The sequence below is a fragment of the Ovis canadensis genome, chromosome 18 (genome assembly GCF_042477335.2).
Source record: "Ovis canadensis isolate MfBH-ARS-UI-01 breed Bighorn chromosome 18, ARS-UI_OviCan_v2, whole genome shotgun sequence".
NCBI lineage: Eukaryota > Metazoa > Chordata > Mammalia > Artiodactyla > Bovidae > Ovis > Ovis canadensis.
The window spans coordinates 20,283,167-20,303,234 of record NC_091262.1 but is presented as its reverse complement, the minus strand read 5'-3'; the positions used below and the strand labels follow the sequence as shown (position 1 = coordinate 20,303,234).

General features: G+C 51.3%; 1 protein-coding gene across 1 annotated transcript in view; it reads right to left on the bottom strand.

Annotated features, from left to right (window-relative positions):
* IGF1R (insulin like growth factor 1 receptor) overlaps positions 1-19,233 on the bottom strand; it is a 298,490-nt gene extending 279,257 nt beyond the window's left edge. The window contains exon 1 of the mRNA XM_069559224.1: positions 18,785-19,233. Coding sequence (XP_069415325.1) covers positions 18,785-18,878 — 94 coding nt within the window. The 5' untranslated portion in view covers positions 18,879-19,233. The remainder of the gene's footprint in view (positions 1-18,784) is intronic.
* Positions 19,234-20,068: the final 835 nt, after the last annotated feature.

Sequence of the window (20,068 nt, the reverse complement as noted above, 5' to 3'; positions counted from 1 at the left end):
GAAGGCCAAAGGCAGTGCACAGGGCCCACCGCCCCGCCAGGAGCCAGGGTGCCCCCCAGGCCTCAGGCAGCTTCCTTGAAGGGTGGCCGGGAGGCGGAAGGAAGGTGGGTGTGAGCGTTTCAGCCGCTGCCCCTGTGGGAGCCGGGGCCGAACCCTCAGAAACTGCTCGGCCCTGTTTGCGGTCCTGCTCCCATCAGTCTGCCCGGACACGTGACCCTCAACCTTTCTCTGTCTTTCCATCCAGAAGAATCCACAGCTGCCAGGCACACACGACCCTCGGGGCAACTTTCTGACCAAGGCAGGAACGAGGTGGCAAATCGGACTTCAATTCAGAGCTCAGGGTGGCAAGAAAGGGATCATAAGTTTCCCACAAAAGCCTGGCCCACGTTCACTGAACATTCAGACCAGTGGTCCAGGGAGAGTTCTGCATGGAGGGAAGCAACCCTCACAGGGGCTCATATCCCCTTTACTGAAACACGCCCCGATTTCAGGCAGCGGAGGCTCCAAGCAGCATGCCGGATCCAGACCAGCAGATGAGAGCGGTGAGCTGAGTCCTGAGGAAGGCTGACCCCAGGCCGCGGCCCGCACACTTGGGATCCTCCCAGCAGAAGCCTTAAGACACCTCATCTGTCTCTAAACTGCTCGCAGGATTAACGGGAAGGCTTGATCGATACCGATTTTACTGTCATGGGAATGACTCACCCTTAAATCCTACCCAGCTTAAAACTCAGCTGTGAACAGAAACAAAACAACATAATAGCAGGGTCAGACTGAAAATAGCAAGTAGGACTTGTAAACAATTCATGCTTATAAACAATTAACAGTCACCTCCCCAGTCATCCAGCCTCGTGGACGTGCTGAAAGGGAGATCCATCCCCAGCACGCCCCCAACCCTTCACCACTGCTGGAATCATATTCACAAAACAGACCCTGGGGGGGTGGGGGGGCAGTCAAGATGAGGGCCTCTGAACCGCATTCCATCCCATTGAAAAGGTGAGTCCTCACCAAGGAGCTAAGCTTTCAAAAACTCAAAGTGAAGCAGTCCTGGAGTACAACTGCCCACTAGGAGCCACAGCAGAGTTCAAAGGCAGCAGCTCCCTCGTCCAAAACTGGCAGAAGCGGGGTGGGGTGAGATTTCCCAATAACCACGCTCCTCTCACGCAGCACCCACTCTAAGAAAAGCCACCGCGTGCCCAGAAGACCACCTGTACATTTCGCGCCTCTGGCCAAAGCATCAGAAGCCAAGTGCGCTCAGGGCCATCTTAAAAGCGTCCATGTTTAGGCGCTGGGTTTCCCTTAGTTCTTCCAAATGAACCCAAAGCCAGCTCTCAAAACTGACCAAGAACTTAAAATACATGTATGTTACTCCATTGTTATGGAATGCACGTTTGTGTCCCCCGAAAACTCATATGCTGAGGCCCTAACCCCCCCCGCGGGATGGTATCAGTGAGGTCTCGGCACCTCGGGGCGGGGTCCCACCAAGGCAGGAGCGTCCTCTGGGCTGGAAGACCAAAGCGTGCTCGCCTGCCTCCCTCTGGCCCTACGTGACGCCGCCACGAGACGCCGGCCATCTGCAAGCTGGGAAGTGCACACTCATCAGACAATGCCCCTGCCAGCACCTTTATCCTGGACTTCCAGCCTCCAGAGCTGTGGGAACTAAGTATCTGCTGTTTAACCCCCAGCCTGCGGTGACTTGATACAGAGCCTGAGCCGATGCAGACGTGCCCCCAGCTTCGTGAGAGCACATCACCACGCTGGGGAGCAGTACCCCACCCTCTTGACACCTCCTCCTGCCCGGAAGACGAGAGTGGTCACTCCGGCTGACTTCCGAGACGCGGAGAAAGTACCAGTCAACTTCCACGCCCGGTGGAGCCGCCCACAGCGAGATTCCTCCCACGGGGCCCACACGGAGAGCGTGCTCAACTGAGCGGGGTGGAGAGGACTCCCTTCACCGCCAGGCGGGCTTGCCTGCCTCCCGCTCTGGGTGGAACAAGGCAGGTCCAGGCCTGAGCCCCGACTCCCAGTTAAGCCAAAGGGTGACAACTTAGGACCAGAAACAGGCCAGGAGAGCAGCTGCGGGTGCGGGGCAGGCGGCCCGCCTAGACGGGCAGCATGTGCCCCGGCCCTCAGGCCACACCCCGGGGCCTCTGCTTCCTCCTCTGCATTGAGGAGACGCTCCCACTCAGGGCTCACAGGGGTCAAGCCCTTTCCTTCAGGGCTCCCTAAGTGGCGGGGGAGTCCACGAGCGGGAAGAAATTGAGCTGTCAAGGCAGATGAAAAACTTCTAGTCTAATCAGTGAGGGAATCAGACATCTAAACAAATCTCTCTTCTGGAAAAATAAGAAAATGAAAAAGCAATTACACGTCACATGGCTGATTAGTAATAAATTTCATTTGTGGCTAGATGGCACGGGATCTGACTCCTGACTTGCCTTCCCTGAAAGGAAAGTGCCACCGGAGATGCTCTCTCATTATGGCAAACAGACCCACCCCTGGTGGCTCAGCGCAAAGCCACACTTTTGGGGGATGCCTCTCCTGACCTCACACAGCCCCTGAGCTCCCGGGGCACCTGGGACAGCCCTCACTTGCCTCCGCCACCACAGCCACCACGCGTGGGGGCTGGCTTTTCCGCTCCTGCTCTCCCGCACGGCACATACTCAAGAAACCAGACTTTTTGAAACTGCAGTAAAAATAAACACAGCTTGTTGTTGCTTAGTCACTAAATCGTGTCCAGTTCTTTTGCGACCGCCGTGGACTCCTCTGTCCAGGGGATTTCCCAGGCAAGAGCACTGGAGTGGGTTATCATTTCCTTCTCCAGGGGATCTTCCTGACCCAGGGATCGAACTCGGGTCTCCTGCACTGTAGGCAGACTCGTCACCATGGGGCCGTCAAGGAAGCCCCCTCGAACCCTCTTTAAATGCACAGTTCAGCATCATGAAGTACATTCACACTGCGGCACAGACACCCCGCCATCCATCCTCGGAACTCTTTCCACCTTGCACGACGAAGCTTCCAAACCCATCAGATGCTAATTCCCCATCCTCCCCTCCCTCAGCTCCTGACACCCAGCATGACACTAATTCCCCATCCTCCCAGCCTGCTACTTTCAGTCACCGTGAATGTGGCAACTATAGGCTCCTCATCCACGTGGAATCATGTGGTATTCGCTGACTTGTGACGGGCTTCTTTCACATAACATAACGTCCTCCAGGCTCATCCTGCTTGTAGCACATGTCAGAATCTCCTACCTTTTTTAAGGCTGCATAATATTTGATTGCTCATACGGGCCACCTTTTGTTTAACTAATGGACACTTCCGGCTTTCAGCTTCCGCCAACAATTATTTCCTGCTAGGAACATGGATGTGCAAATATCTCCAATTCCCCACGATCAAGGCCTTTGGGCATATGCTAATGTAGGACTGCTGATCAGACTGCAATTCCGTGTTTAATTTTTCGAGGGACGCCCCCACACTGCTTTCCACAGCAGCTGCCCCATTTACTTTCCCACCAGCAACGCAGAACGGCTGTACCGTCTTCACACCCCTGCCAACACCTGTTATTTTCAATGTTTGGATCATCGCCGTCCTCACGGACATGAACTGGTGTCTCACTGCGGTTTTTCCTTGTATTTCCCTGATGACTAGTAAGTGGCTCATCTTGTCCCGCGCTTGTTGACCCCAAGGAATAGCTTGTAAACCAAAGGAATTAATTCCTCCTGCTAAGAAAGTGCTCTTGTGAATTGTTTCAAGTTGGTTGAATAAGGAGTCTGGATTCAAAACACATTTCCTTAGGAAACACTACCATAGGTAACAGCCCCCTAATGAGAGCACCCAAGCCTAGCTAACAAGCTCCCGAAGCAGGACTAAGCCTGATCTCCAGCCCAGGAACCAGAAACCCTGTACCATCCCAGGGGGCAGAGCAAAAGGGCAGCTCCTTCTCTCCCTCCTGGAGGCGGCTCCCCGACAAAGAACTTACTAACCAGGCACCACCTTCCCCCAAGGCTCGGATGGCAAATAATCTGCCTGCAATGCTGGAGACCTGGGTTCAATCCTTGGGTTGGGAAGATCCCCTAGAGAAGGGAATGGCTACCCACTCCAGTATTCTGGCCTGGAGAATTCCATGAACAGAGGAGCCTGGCGGGCTTACAGTCCCTGGGGTGGCAAAGAGCTGGACATGACTGAGCGACTAACATGCTCACTCTCACCTTTTCTGGGGCTGGCTCCCACCCTCACTGAGGCCTCTGGCAGCCGGGACCCCACAACACACGTTCCCACTTTTTCCAGTATTTTGAATATTTGAACTAGTGTTTTTGGATAAGTAGAGTCACGTTTTGGATCTGTGTCCTAAATGCAGGCGGGGCTATGACACCCCCCTCACTTCTCATGCAGACCTTCCTCCTCAGAGGCCACCTGGCCCCCGAGCCACTCCAGAGGAAGGCAGAGAGCAGGGCTGTACACGCTCCATGCCACTGCGGAGTGACTCACTGTCCGGTGAGCCCCAATGCCTGGGCTATCTTGGGCTCGAATAACTGCCTCTCCTGGAGGAGCATGTTCCACGTCCTTCCCCGGAGGCAGCAGGGATGACAGGGAGAGAGAGGAACACAACAGACAGAGGTGCCTTCTATCCCCAAAGACGAAAGGCTCAGCCAGCACTCACGAAACTCCTCTAAGTCAACTGAAGCTGCTAGAGTCTTGATGTGAAGGTCACAGAAGGCGAATGCTGCTAAAAGCCGAACATCAGAACCCATATGCCCCAGGAGGGCACTGATCACTCTTTAAGGAAGTAGACCACTTTTAACGTCTGTTTCCTCCATCCTTAATAACAATAATACGACTAACCCGCAGTGCAGATGACAGGCACGCCATTCCAAGGAATGTATGTTCATCTGCCCAGGAAATACTTGGACTTGTCCTCTGAAATGGGTGCCATTAACCAACGCCCATCTTGCAGATGAGAAAACTGGGGTACAGAAGGAAAACAAGGTGTCCAGGCACAGCCCGTCAGCAGACGTCTCATTCGACGTAGAGCCCGAGCCGTACAGAACCTGGAGCATCAAAGACAAGCGGGGAGAAGGGCGTTCTGGGCCCAGCAGAAGGCGCGGTTTCCGCCCGCAGCACACGGACACTGCGCCCCTTAGGTCTGCTTGCTCCTACAGGCGAAAAGGATTTAAAATTTGGAAGTCAGCACACTGAGCGCAGGAAAGCAGCCCCAGGCCTCCAGGCGACCTCCGGAACTGGCGTGTTTGTTTCTAAGGCTATTTGTCCAGTGGCAACAGTTGCAGGAAGGGCAGCAGGAATCTTCCAGCACCAACCACCACCCCTCACCCTGACCCCTGTGAAGGACCAGTGACCACTTCTCAGGGGAATAACGACGTGCCGGTCGAGTTCAAAACATCATCAATATGCGTTCAAGTTAAAAAGCACCAGCAGCAAAGCCTGGAGCTGGACACCTAACTGGCCTCCTGTTTCCAACAAATGAGCCCACCCTGCTCCGAGCGGCCAGCCTCCAACCTCAGGCCATGGCCAGGGCCCAGCACGCAGCTCGGAGGGGACCTGGGGTCGCAGCCGGGCTGGGTCCCTGGAAAGCGGGAGAGCAGTGCCCGGCGATGCACACGCAAGCGCACCACAAGAGCTTTCCCTTTTGTTTCCAGAGAAGAGGAGTGTGTCTGGAGGCTGTGCCGCCCCCCAGGTTCAGCCTGGCCCTCTCCTTCCCCCGCACCTCCGATGCCCCTGGGTGTTGCTCCCGCGGCACCCTTCTGATGGGTCGGGGTGTGACCCGGCCCCCAGGGCCCCCCTCACCGTGCCTTCACGGGGTCACCACACCGACCCGAGCGGCCCCCCCACATGCCCCCTAGGAACACCCTGATGCTCACAGGGCTGAGCCCTCCCCTGGCTCTCCCGTCTGCCTCAGACTCCAGCGGCCCTGCCCACCCCCTGGAGCCTGTCCCAGGCTACCCGAGAGTCAAACCTTCAAGGAGCATCGAAGTTGGAGTACCTGCAGCCACTTGAGCTCTTCAGCAGCTTGACGCCCCCCACCCCAGCTGCCCCACCTGTCTCAGGAGCTCAGAACATCACAGCAAGTGCAGGAAATGGGGCCAGTCCTCCAGGGAGAGGCTGCCGGGCCACCAGGGCCTGCAGAAGAGACAGATTAAAACAGGCACCTGTTGGACGCTTCCTACGAGCCGGTCCTGCTGGGCACTTGGGATGCAAGACTATCCCTCGTGGCACGGCGAACCGCAGATGGGGACACTGAGGCTCCAGTGTCTGCCTGCGCCTGCAGGGGCTGCCTGCAGCAGGGGGCCTTCGGCGGGGCGGGGAGGGGGGTGGGCTTCAAAGGCAGAAAGCGCCGTGAGGAGGGCAGACGAAAGGCAGGCGCCGTGCTGGCTTGTACGGATGGAGCTCACCTCCACCCTGTTCAACATCTGCATGGTGCTTTCCAAGATACTCTTAAACAAGCTATGCCTGAAATTGACGTGCCAGGTTCAAATGGTTATGTTTCCATTTATCTGTAAGAAATATCCCACCAGACTAGAGTCCTTAGGGGACGAAGCTTTCAAGGGTAATCTCTCAGGTGTTAATTACATTCAGGAGACCTATTATTCCATCAACTTCTGGGGGATGCAGGGTGCAGGCTTCCAACCTCAGTGGCCCCACAATGAGGCTGCCAGAGGCCTTGTCCACGGCCCTGAAGGAGAGGGCACACTTCAGTGACAGGAGTCTTTAAGGTGAGCTATCGTCCCCGCCAGGAGTCAAGGTGAAAGTTAACTGGCCTCGTCAAGGAAACCGTGCAAGAAACAGCAGCCCCGCTCAGTCCAGCCAGACCTTCTGAAGAACCCCGTCTCTCTACGTGCTGTCTCTAGATCTGAAGGCGGGAAACGCCGCGAGGAACAGCCTGGACATTCGCAGTCATTCAGAGGGGAAAGTGTCAGGGTCAGGAGTGGCAGAGGGAGCCCCACGGACGCCCCGCCTGCCCCGCGGCTTCAGGCCGAGCCCAGCACGCCACATGGAGGGACCCAGGCTGCTTCCAACAGGCACCGGCTCCACGCGGCCTGCAGCCAATCCCGGACACAGCCGGTGCTGAGAGAGACGCGTTCAACCCTCGAAGGGCCTCCCCGGTGGCTTGGCAGTAAAGAATCCGCCTGCAACATAGCAGAAGCAGGAGAATGGGGTTCTATCCCAGGGTCAGGAAGACCCCCTGGAGAAGAAAATGGCAACCCACTCAGTCGTGTCCAACTCTTTGCAAATCCATGGACGCAACACGCCAGGCTTCCCTGTCCTTCACTCTCCCGGAGCTTGCTCAAACCCATGTCCATTGAGTCGATGATGCCATCCAACCATCTCACCCTCTGTTGTCCCCTTCTCCTCCTGCCTTCAATCTCTCCTGGCATCAGGGTCTTTTCCAACGAGTCAGGTCTTTACATCAGGTAGCCAAATTATTGGAGCTTCAGCTTCACCATCAGTCCTTCCAATGAACATTCATGGTTGATTTCCTTTAGGATGGACTGGTTGGATCTCCTTGCAGTCAAGGGACTCTCAAGAGTCTTCTCCAACACCACAGTTCAAAAGCATCAATTCTTCGGCGCTCAGGTTTCCTTATGGTCCAACCCTCACATCCATACAAGACTACTGGGAAAAAAATAGCTTTGACTAGATGGACCTTTGTCAGCCAAGAGTGGTCACGACAAGATGAAAATAAATGTGTTGTTCACGTTGCTTCAAAGTGGAGGGGGCACGGGGGACTGAGTGTGTCCCTTTAAGAGGGCTTTGTTCGTTGAGGTCTCCCTACGTGCTAGGCACTGAGGCATGAGGTCTTCCTACGTGCTAGGCACTGAGGCATGAGCTCAGAATTCAAGGATAACCAAGGTGCCTCTCACCTCCCTGACCAGGAGAGAGCAACAGGCTGGGGACGACGCACTAACAAGGGTATAGAGAGATCTGTGGGGCCATCCAGGCAGCAGGGTCGAGGCCGCTGGACAGGGAGAGCTGCAGCTAATTCTGAAAGGAGTCTGCCAGGGCGTGAGCTGGTAGTACAGTTGTATCAGAGGAGGAAATAAAGTTGCCAAGAGCCCCTTGGCACAGGGGCTCCCACCTGCCAAGGCAAAGAGACCTGAGTGGGTCCAGTCTGTTTCAGAAACAGCCAGAGCTGTTGTTCAAAATGTCTCAGGGGATGGCAAGTTGCAATCCTCTATCAGAGAGCCAAACCAATGACTTCCAAATTAAAACTAGCCAAAAGCAATCACAGAGAGATGAGCCTAACACTTTCTAAATGAACCACCTATCCACTAACTTAGTGTAGCCTCAACTAAGGAAGTGAGAAAGCAGATTCTGAAACTACCCAAAGAGTAGCAACCAAATACAGAAAAATGTCTAACAAAATACAACCAACATGAGACCCAACAGCAGCAATGAAAGTGTTTGTTACTATTCTCTGTCGGGATTTCTGGCTGGTGAGCACCTGCCCAAGGGGACACATATTAAGAATGATAATTAAAGTCTTACCACATATTTTAAGCAGAGCAATGGGAAGTTTTTCAAGAGGAATCAATAGATGTTTTAAACCTCTAACCTCGAAAGGAATATTTCAGAAGTTGTCACTTATTAAAGTCCTGTAAAAACATCTTAAATCCCAACCTGTAAAAGGTGCGCCAGATAGATACAACTTTGTCAAAAGTTGCTCACACCACTCAGGGAGACCCAAATTCTCTCAAGCTAGTTCACTGATGCAGCAGAGCATCCTTAATTGAAAACCATATCCCAACAGGTCCTACAGAAGCCTGCAGTCCCCAGTTTCCTGCAACTGGGTTCCCAGGAACCTAAGCCAGACAGAGGGACCCGTCTTCATCCTTAGGCACCAAAGAGGCCAAATTTCCTTGCTGGCCACTAGATGGCGCCTACGCATTGGTGAGTCGGACAAAGTGCACCCTGGACACTTCTTGGGCACCAGCCGAAACGGACAAATGATTAGAGAGAGAAAGCATGGTAGACCTCTGAAATGGACGATGCACTGTAGGCACCGGCCACTGTTTAATGAAAAAGGTAAAAAAAAATCACAAAACTGTTAAACAAGCAAACTGCAATCCTGTTAAGTAAGCACCATAGCAAAATAAATCCTCACGACAGAACATTAATTGAGCACCTACTATGTGCCAGGCTCTGCATAACATTCAAACGACAACGGAGCCCGACGTCAAGTGCATCCTGTATTTCTGGCACTATCCAAACAACTCTGTTCAAGGATGCCGTGCCCATTAGAGCAGTAGCAAACCAAAGCTGGAGGGCTTAGGATATGCCAGCCTAAGTATTTGACGTATGCATCAGCTCACTTTTCGCTTTTAAGAATAAACGTCTGGAGTAGGTTCTATTAGAATTATAACTTTACAGATGAGGAAAACTGAGGCACAGGAAGATTAAACAATTGGCTTAAGGCCTTAGCTACTGAGGAGCGGAGATTCAAACCCAAGCCCTCTGCCTGCACTTCTCTCTACGCCCTTGTAAAATGACAACAGCTCGGGTCCCAGAGAAAAACCAATCACTGCTAACTGGCACAGCAGAGGGTACGACCTCAAAAGGAACAGGCAGGAAGTCAGGTCTACAGAAACGAGGGTAATCAAGAAAAACTTCATGAAGGAGAAGGAATCTGTGTTAGAAATTAAAAGATGGCATCTCAGATGAACTCAAACTCTAGGAAGGTATTTGGGGAACAGGAATTAACTTAGCGTCCCTTCTTTACACAGTTAGTCTTGTCCTTATTTCACAGATCTGAAACCTAGAGTTTTGTTTGTTTGTTTTAATGAAAAAGAGATTCCAATCCCAATTTTTCTAACCTTTTCTGGCAATATCAGTAAAGAGGAAAAGCACTCCAGGCCTTGAATTCAGAAGGAGCAAAACACGGAGCTAGGAATGGGCTTACTTACTGTAGAGCCAGAGCCCACTGATAGAGTCCTAGGAATTCACATGGGATCCCTACAGCACAGTCTCGGTAGGAGCGGGTTACAGCCCAGGACAGGGCCCTGGGGCTTGAGTCCTGGACCAAAGGGCAGCACCACAGAAGGCGATGCTGATAATGTGGGGCTGGCAAGCCCATCAAAGCAGAGGGAGGGTATTGGAGTCAGAATGCCCGGCCCAGAGGCCAACCAAGCATCTCCTCCAAGAGTCCCTGCAGGTCTGGACGGGACCAGGGTGGAGCCAGAAATGGGCGAATGAGAACAATTTCAAGTGACTCAGGGAGGAAGAAAGGAAACATTTAATAAAGGAGTCTCCCCAGAAAGGGGCTGATGAACAGAAATGTAACTAGGAATTCCATCCTGACCCAACACCATTTGTTGTTGAAAATCTTACTGAGGTAATGCTAGACAGAAAATCCCAAATATACAGTTCAACCAAGTACAACAGTGATAACAAAAGAATTTCCTGGGATGAAACTATAACATGTTGTGATCTCACATATTCCATGAACTCATTATCCACAGAAATCAGACAACAGAACTAAGGAAGCCCAACGGCAGATCCTCCTCTGCCTCTGGTCTCCTGATCGTTTGTCTTCATGATAGTCTGTGTTTCTCTTCCAAACTCAGAGTCTGAGCTACTGGTAGGTATTTTACCCCACTACTGAGAGACCCCCAGAACTTAGCAGGGGAGAATAAACACAGCACAACGCTGATAATAACGGCACAACTGCTGAGGACTTTACAACCTAAATAGAAGTAACAGCTGACGACCTAAGAAAACTGTTGCTAGCTGGTACAGGCAAGGAGACCACGGACCTCCCCCCTGTTGCTAGCTGGTACAGACAAGATCATGGACCTCCCCCCTATTGCTAGCTGGTACAGACAAGATCATGGACCTCCCCCCTATTGCTAGCTGATACAGACAAGGAGACCACGGACCTCCCCCCTGTTGCTAGCTGGTACAGACAAGATCATGGACCTCCCCCCTATTGCTAGCTGATACAGACAAGATCATGGACCTCCCCCCTGTTGCCAGGAGGTACAGATAAGATCATGGACCTCCCCCCTGTTGCCAGCTGGTACAGGCAAGATCATGGACCTCCCCTCTGTTGCCAGCTGATACAGGCAAGATCATGGACCTCCCCCCTGGGCTCTCTTTCTATGCTTCTTACTCTTCTCCAGGAGGTTATTATAGGTCAGTTGGATGCTTCCAATTTGGGAAAAACTGTTATAAACTCATCTCTCCCTAATCATCATCAGACTTCTCTCCCTTAAACTGTTATTAACTAAATTTTCTTAACTCAAATTGGCACTGTCTCATTTACTTAGTCAACATGCATTTCTAATAATTGATTTTTATAAAGACAAACCACTGACTATATTTTGTGTGACAGGATAAGCTCAAAGTAGGCATCCAAAATATCTCAGGAAAGTTTTAAAGTTCTGCTCTATAAAACATTTACGCTTTAAGACTGTCAACATATATTTGCTCTCCCGTGGTCAAGAGTAATTTAGAAAGCAGTATGCATATACCTGAATCACCAAAGTGACAAATAATTCCACAGCCAGTTTAAAGAAAGTTAGTGCCATCTTTAAAAAAAAAAAAAAAAGCAGCCATACAAACGTATACAAAACAACAATAATAATGTATTTGAAACTGTCAGAATTTGGATGAATGGACGGAAATACACACAATTTTGAACAAGTGGTCTTTTTTGTTATATAACTATTACTAAAGTAGATGCTTGCCTTGATAAGGGGACTAAGAGGCTGAGGAGTGGTGTAAAAAATAAAGTTTCAAACCCCAAGAACTTTCTGGACTAGGAATAAATTAAGAATAGGATACTTTCTAAAGTCTTTAAAAATATAAATGCTTAAAATAAAATAAAAAATTAAGACTTCCAGACTATTATAATGTGAACAATTTAAAGCGGGCATAGCTATCTCAGCTGCATTTGGGGATGCCCATCATACGCACGCACATCTTCCCTCTGTGGTTAGTCACCAATCTATTGCAAATAAGAAAGAGTGGGCTTTAAGACCATCAGCCACCAGAGGCGGGTCACTCAGCTCCATGGACACACCCCCAGCAACGGACCAAGGAGCCATCGCCTGCACTAACCAAGGAGAGGACACACATGGGAATAGGGCAGTCCCTCCAGCCTGTCTGCCTCTCCCCGTCATAAAGAGCAGCAACAACACACAGTAGCAGTTACTGCACGCAGGCATTCATCCCCCATCATAAGAGAAACTACTTTCTGCTGTGTTCCAGTAAAATCTGAACTCTTCTAGTCCATGAAGAAAAAAGAAAGAAAAATGAAAGCCTTGCTTACTAGTTTGTTTCAAAGTCATTTCTACATGTGCTTAGTCACTCGGTCGTGTCCGACTCTCTGCGACCCTGTGGACTGTAGCCTGCCAGGTTCCTCTGTCCACGGAATTTTCCAGGCAAGAATACAGGAGTGGGTTGCCATTCCTTCTCCTGACCCGGGGATTGAACCCATATCTCCCGTGTCTCCTGCACTGCAGGCGGATTCTCTACCTGCTAAGCCACCGGGGGAGCCCAATTTCTATGGTTTGACTCGTATCTTTTTACATGTACGTAGGATAGTTTATCACATCAGAACATAGTTTTAAACTTAAAGAAGTGAAGTCGCTCAGTCATGTCCAACTCTTTGTGATCCTACGGACTGTAGCCCACCAGCTCCTCTGTCCCTGGGATTTTCCAGGCAAGAGTACTGGAGTGGGTTGCCATTTCCTTCTCCAGGGGGATCTTCCCGACCCAGGAATCAAACCCAGGTCTCCTGCATTGTAGGCAGATGCTTTTACAGTCTGAGCCACCAGGGAAGATGGGCAAACTTAAAGAACTGAGTTCAATAAGCACTCAACATATATTTATTTAGGAAAAGAGAGAAAAAGAAAATCTCAATTCCAGTAAAGAAATATCAATATTTCCTTCAGATTTTGAAATTGATCAACTTCATAAGCCCTAAGTGAAGCTGGCATAACTGGGAAAAGTAGGGGATCTTCAAAACTGATATCAGGGACTTTACAACATGAGTAGAACTGATGCTTTAAAAGTAAAAAAAAAATAATTTAGTCTTCATAGTTCCAAAGTTTCAAAATCAAAGACACTGTTAATATTTTGAGTCAAATATAACCTAAACAATTTAACAAAAGAAACAAACAAACTTTATCATGCCCAGGGAGTATACATCTATTGAGATAACAACTTAATCTGTTTTTAAAGATCTTCTGTTTACCAACCATTTTATACCAACCATATGCCCTTTCCTAAGAACAACCAGTTCTTTCCAGATCCTTGGGGGTTGGGGTAAGGGTGACACATTTCAAAGTTTTAATGTTTCCAAATACTGAAAATCCTCCCCAGATGTCAACAGGTCTCAATGTGCAAAAACATTAGGACTTTTGACCACCCCCCACGCCCCCGACCCTCACCCCAGCCACCTCTCAGTTTAAGCCAAATCATTTGTTTACAAATAACTGGAAAAGCTCCTCTGCATAATCAGATGCCACACACCATTTTCAAGGAGAGGTCAGAGTGCTTCACTCATAATTCAACTTGTTGCCTTTAAAGCGTTTAGAATTTTCCTTCAGAAAATCGCAGACAGAGAAATCAAGAAACTATATCCCAAGCATGTGCAACCATTATATATTTAGTACAATTGAGCGGCGTGCATCCTTGGGCTCAGATGGCACCTGTCATAAGTTGGCTAAGAACAGCAGTTCAAACAGGTTGGCCCACAGGCACAAATCCCTCCTCCGTGAACTAGGGTTGATTTTTTAAATGAGTTCTGAAAACAAATTGCAAAAGAAAAATCACAACCGAGAGAGAAATATGGCTTGGACATTTTACAATTAAAAGACATTTCAAGGTTTAATTGCCTCCTCAATCTCATGCTTTTAAAAGCAGCAGAGCATTTGAAATTAAACAAGGACTTACAATTATGAGAGTTCCCGAAAGTTTTCCAGAAAGCTAACTAAGCAATGCATAAATCCAGAAAAGCTTTACTCTAAGTCCCACCCACCTTCCTTACAACTTAAAACGTGCCATACAACATTCTCGTGCACACCTGTGACTCCTACTGAAGTTTTGGCAAATGGTAACTACGGCACTGCCCATTTTTAATCACAATTGTCAAACTAATGTCATAAAGGAGGTAGCGCAGCAGATCGAGATGGGTGACTGACAGGTATATCACAGCCTGCCAGCAGCAATGCAATACAAGGGCAGGCATTCAGAAGGCAAGCCATGCCTCGAATGCCTCCAGAAAAATCAATAACATTGATAGGCTTCCTATCTTAAGTCTATAGAAATGTTTTTAAACGGCCTTTAAAATGTTGTTTCAGAACTCCATACCCTGGGCCAAGTCTCAAAAAGATCTGAATTTTCAAGAAACTTTGTTTCACGCAGGATTATGTAAAATGTCCTAAGGACAAAAGCGAAATTCTCTCTGTGCAGGCATCATGTAAGGCAGTGTCCAGCTTCCATACAGCAGGTACTCAATAAGTGCTAGCTGGATTCAGCTGCTTCTTACAGCACATTCTTACAAAACAAATGAAACCAGATTTAAAAGGAAGCTACTGTCCCATGAGGGCTCTCCTTGGCAAAACTGGAAGACAGCAAGTGAAAATGATACAGTTGATATTCATTACTGCTCTGATCTTGCAACAAGAAGAAGAACAGGAATCATTTTTATTAGTAAACTGAGCCTTACACAAAAACCAAAAACAAATGTAAACAGTTATTCTTTAGCTATTTTCCTATTAATAGGCCAAGGTGAGTCTGGATAAAGGCAGACCAGTTTGAAAATAAAAATCCCTCTGCTATGGTTTTAAATATTTTGATAAGAAATTTTAATTTAAAAAATATAATCACTGTGTGTCTAAAAAAACTTCTGCATCCTACAGAAATTCTCTTTCCTGCTCAGGCTCTGCAACTATTTAAGAAATAAAACAAGTAACAAAGAAAAGAGAGAAACAAACAAACAAAAAAAAAGCCTACTGTATTACAATGAGCAGTTCTTAAGTTTTTACTACCAGGGTGGTTAATATGGGATATCGAAAGAGACAGTGGAAATTCTTTATCATCTTAAAACATTACATTATTTCTTTGTTGGAAAAAAATATGTAAGAAAACTGGAATACAAAACGCCATCACTCAGCTCCTTAACTCTAGTCTTGGAAAGACGAACGTCGTTTCAGATTCAGTCAAGGATTTCAGTGTCACAAATCTGACTTTCACTACCAGCACTTCCATTTCTTTTAACCCAACCCCTTAATCCTTCATGTGAGCTATTCCTAACCAAGGTTCTTTTTTCCAGTCTGTCCTTTCCTCCTGTGGCATTCAATCTCCGCTGTTATAGCTTCAGTGATCAGTTTGTAGTTCATGAGTCTTAAAAAAACTCCATAAATTTTTTAAAAAAGGAGACACCAACCTGCTGGACAAATTTACTTAATAATTTTAATCTATCAACAGATTCTATGTTCAAAGTAACACAATACATTCTTTTCAACCTTAACATGTTTCTTGAAAGAAAAACAGCTTTATTGGGATATAATTCACATACCATAAAAGTCACTAATTTAAAGTACACAATTCAATGGTTTTTAGTATTTTCAGAAAGTTGTGCAACCATTACCACAATCTAATTTTAGAGTATGTTCATCACCCCTAAAAGAAGCCCGTACCCCCTCCTTCCCCAGCCCTATGCAACCACGAATCTACTTTCCATCTCTATGGATTTGCTTATTCTGGACTTCACATAAATGGAATCATACAATATGTGGTCTTTTGTGACTGACTTCTTTCACTAAGCATGATGTTTTTAAGGTTCTTCCAGTCAACCTTAGCATATTTCTTAATGTTGGACTTTTCTAATCCTTCTGACAAATTAAACATATAACCTTTTAAACTTCAAACCTACACCCCACCCCTCCACAAAAGTACCCTTTACTTGCTATTTCCCTCTAGAGATGCTAAACTATAATTTGCTATTTAGGTTCTTTCCAAACTTCTTATTCTGGGATTCTTCTCCTGGTAATAAAACAGCAACTTCTTTAAACACCCATCTTTCACATACCTACATTTCCCTGACAATAGGGTATTACTGTGCCTGGGGCAGAAAGATGACTGAATCTTTTTAATGAGACGGCCACAATACCTTTAAAGGGCACACTGATTTTTTTTTTAAGTATCATATTATTTGGCTATCACTCCTAACTTCCAAACCTCCCTTTTTTAGATGCACTGTTCACAGTACATTGATACAAAAATCTTTATAACTTGGTCTGCTTCAAAACGTATAGGTTTTCCAAATTAAAGGGTTTTGTTTTTTTTTTAATCACCCCTACTGCTATCACACTCTGAGAGAAAACACTAATCCCTAAACAGGGCAACACATTATTAATCAACAGCACCCCAATCTTTATTATATTATATTAGACAGTCAAAACAATGCTTGTCTTTGATAGGAGCCGATGGTTTTATTTCTATCAGAAGTAAGAGTTCCAGCACCTTTTGGACTAAGAGCTGAACGCATGCTGAGCATACCATTTACTCCTGAAAACTTCCTAGCTATAGGGAGGGGCAGGTTGTGAGTTAGAACTTCAACAAACCATAATCAGGAATGGGGCACCTTCTGGCCATCCATCAAGTTTTCAGAAACCAACTATTTGCAAGGATCCTTGAGCAAAGTTTGGCATCTTGTACTATAAAAGTAGTTAAAACGCCCCTTCCTCTCCTGCCTGTTTTCTCAAGAAAAACAAACAGAACAAAACACCTTTCACAAAGAATATTTTTCATCAAGAATTCCAAACAACAAGACATCCTATTTTAAAATCCCGGAGTCCTGCATCGGGAGTAGCAAGGCCAACCCTGGTGTTGTGAATTTCAGAACTTAGTAACATTAAATAAAACTATAGACACGACACAGTTCAACAACATGCCGTAATAAAATGGATTAACTCTCCTGTGTCTCCTGAACTATATTTAGCTTCCGAAGGCTAGAAGCCCCCCTTCTGTGCCCCCAAACACCATCTGTGAGCCTTAGAAGGGTGCCGAGAGCCTTTCGCCCAATCCAGCGTGCGGAAACTTCAGAAACAAAGAGCAAGAGAGCTCAGATTTGTGGAGGGTCCGGACTCAAGGCGAGTCTTACTCCACGCAGTAAACACGCTAATCCTGTAAAAATCTACTCCGTCGTGAACGCACTTCTTACAAAACGTTTAAGAAGGGTTTGTTTATACGAACAGTTTTTTCCGAATTGCACCTAAGACGCGGCCAGGCAGCCCCCGCTGCCTCCTGACTCTCCCCCTCACTCCGCAAGGCGCAGTCGTGATTTTTCAAAGTTAATTGGCACCACCTGCATACACTCGGCAAATATTACTCACCAACACGCCCTCGCCGTTCCCAGCCCCAGTTCTGTGCCTGCATTTAAACTTTATAGTCGTGCTCAAGATACCCTGCCGTCGCGAATGGAGCAGCAGAGCCTCCCTTTACCGTTTGGAGAAGAAATGGAAACCCCTCCTCTCCCCGCTCCACATACCTCGGGGCCCTAAGTTCTCTCTCCCTCCCTCCCTGCCCGTCCCTACCCCTAGCCGACACCACCAAAACAAAAGCTATCAGATTGCAAGCGGCAGCGCGTGGAGCGATATTGCTTATTAACTCTGTGCAGAGGAAGCGCGGGCGGGGGGTGGGGGGCGCGCAACACAACTCGGGACACGAAGCCCAGGCCTGGGCCGCACGCCCACCGCCGCGGGGCTCCGCGCGACCGAAACCGCGACGCGGGCCACCTCTCCCCGGGGCACGGTGTCCCTGGGAGGACGTGTGGCTGCGCGCACGTGTGTGAAAATGCACGTCGGCTCCGACCACACACCCACTCCAGCACAGTCGGAGGCCGCCCTCCCAACCCTAGCCCCGCCGGGACGAAAAGAGCGTCCACGGGCCGCTATAAAACGGGGAGAAGGGGCCCCCAAACCCTCTGAACTCGGGGTCTGGACGCGCTGTCCGGAACAGCCCGACTGACGACGAGCTCCCGACTTCGCCTTTTTCCAGGGGCTCCAGGGGCTGCACCGTGGGGTGCGAGATCTAAGTGGGAACGCTCCCCGCCCCTCCAGCCGCACTGAGAAGCCCCGGGAGGCCGGAGAGGGCTGGCGACCCGCCGCGGATCCGGCGAAAGCGACAGGGAACCCAAAGAGCCCCAGGGGCCAAGCGCGGCGAGCGACAGGAGGTCGCGCTGGAAGGAAACCTATTCCGGGGCCGCGGGGCCTCCCCGCCGGGCACCTCCCACTGGGCACCTTGCAGCCCCGGGACCGGCGGGCTGCCCGCTCCCCCCGCCCCGCCCCGGGCACCGAACCTGCCCCAGCCGCGAGGGCGCCGCGCGAGCTGTCACCGCCGCCCGCGCGCCGCGTGTCGGGAGGCCCCGCGCCGGGAGGGGCGCGCGGTGCGGGCGGCCGGGCGCGAACTTCCCCGCTGGCGCCCCGGGGCCTGGCCCCGCCGCGGGCCACCGAGTAGGGAGCGCAGCCCAGACAGCCGGGCCGCGGGGCAGGGCTCTCGGGACGGCGGAAGGGAGAGCCCCCGAGGCCCTTCCCGCGCGGGGATGCGCCGAGCCCGGGGCCGCGCGGGCCTCCGAACCAACGACCCGGGCCCCGGGGCTCTCCCCCGTCGGCCTCGCGGCCGAGCCCCGCGGCGCCCCGCCCCGCGGCCCCAGGGCCCGGGAGCCCGACAGCTGCGACGGCGGCAACTCGGGTTTCGCGAACAGGGCGCAGCCCCTCGGAGGAAAAGTTCCCGCAGCGGCCGCGGGCGGCGGGCACATACTCACTTTCTCCACTCGTGGGCCAGAGCGAGAGCGCGGCGGCGAAAAACAGGAGTCCCCACAGCGAGGTCGGGGACCCTCCTCCGGAGCTAGACTTCATTCCTTTTATTTGGGACGAAATTCCCCTTTCTCAAAAAAAAAGGGGGGGGGGGTGGAGGAGGAAAAGAAAAAGTCTCGGAGTCTTCGTCTCCCGCCCACCTCCAAAAACAAGGGCGAAGGCGACACCACTCCCCGAGGCGGCGCCGGCCGGGGGTCCGCGGGGAGGCGCGGACGGGGCGGGCGGTGGCGGCGGGCGGCCCTCAGCGCCGGCAGCCGCGGCCCAGCGCTCGGCCGAGTCGGGAACCCGGGGCGCGCCGGGGCGGGCTGTCTGCGTCGTCGGCCTCCATTTTCAAACCCAGAGAGGCAGGAGGGAGGAAAAACTGCGAAGAGAAGGGGGCCAAGCCCGGATCCGTCTTGGCGAAGCCAAACCAACCCGACCCCAGACAGAGGGGGAGGCGGCCCGACGCCCGAGCCTCCGCGGCGGGAGGGCGCGACGCAGTTCGCAAGACTGCCCCGGAGCCCGGGTCGCGGGGGAGGCCGGCCGGGGGCAGAAATGCGGAGGAAAAATGAATGAGCCGCTCCCCTCCTCCTCCTCCTGCTGCTCCTCCTCCGCCGGGCTCCGCTCGCCGCCGCCGCCGCCGCCGCGAGCTCCTTCCCAAATCCAGGACACACACAAAGCGGCGGGCCGGCCGCGCTCAGCGCTCCCGCCGCCCGCCCCGCGCCGGCCCCCGCCCGCCGCCGGCTCGGCGCGGGGGCTCCGGCTCGCTGAAGGTCAGAGCCGCGGCGCGCCGTGGAGCTCCCCTCGCGCGGGAGGGGCGTGGAGGGCCCGGGGGTCTGCAAGCTCCAGGCACGGGCGCGCCGGGGCCAGGCTCCCCGGTGGCGTCCCTCTCCCTCGCCCGCCGCTCGAGTTCGCCTGGTGCGCTCGCTCCTCCTCGGGTTTTTTTTTTTTTTTCCCTCCCCCCCTTTTTTTTTTTTTCCGCTCAGCGGAGTTAATGCTGGTAAACAAGAGCCTCAGCCCCGCCGCGCCGCTGCCGCCGCCGCTGCCACACACTGGGGCCCGACGCGCGCGTGCGCTCGGGGCCGCGCACACACACTCACACGCGCGCGCGCGCACTGGAGCGGCCACAGCCGCAGCCCCGGCGCGCGGAGGGCCGGGCCCCGGCCGGCGCGCGCCAAGAGCTGGAGCCCAGGAACGCAGGGACGTGCGGAGCGGAGCCCCGGCGCGGGCGGCTAGGCGGCAAGGCGCCGCCC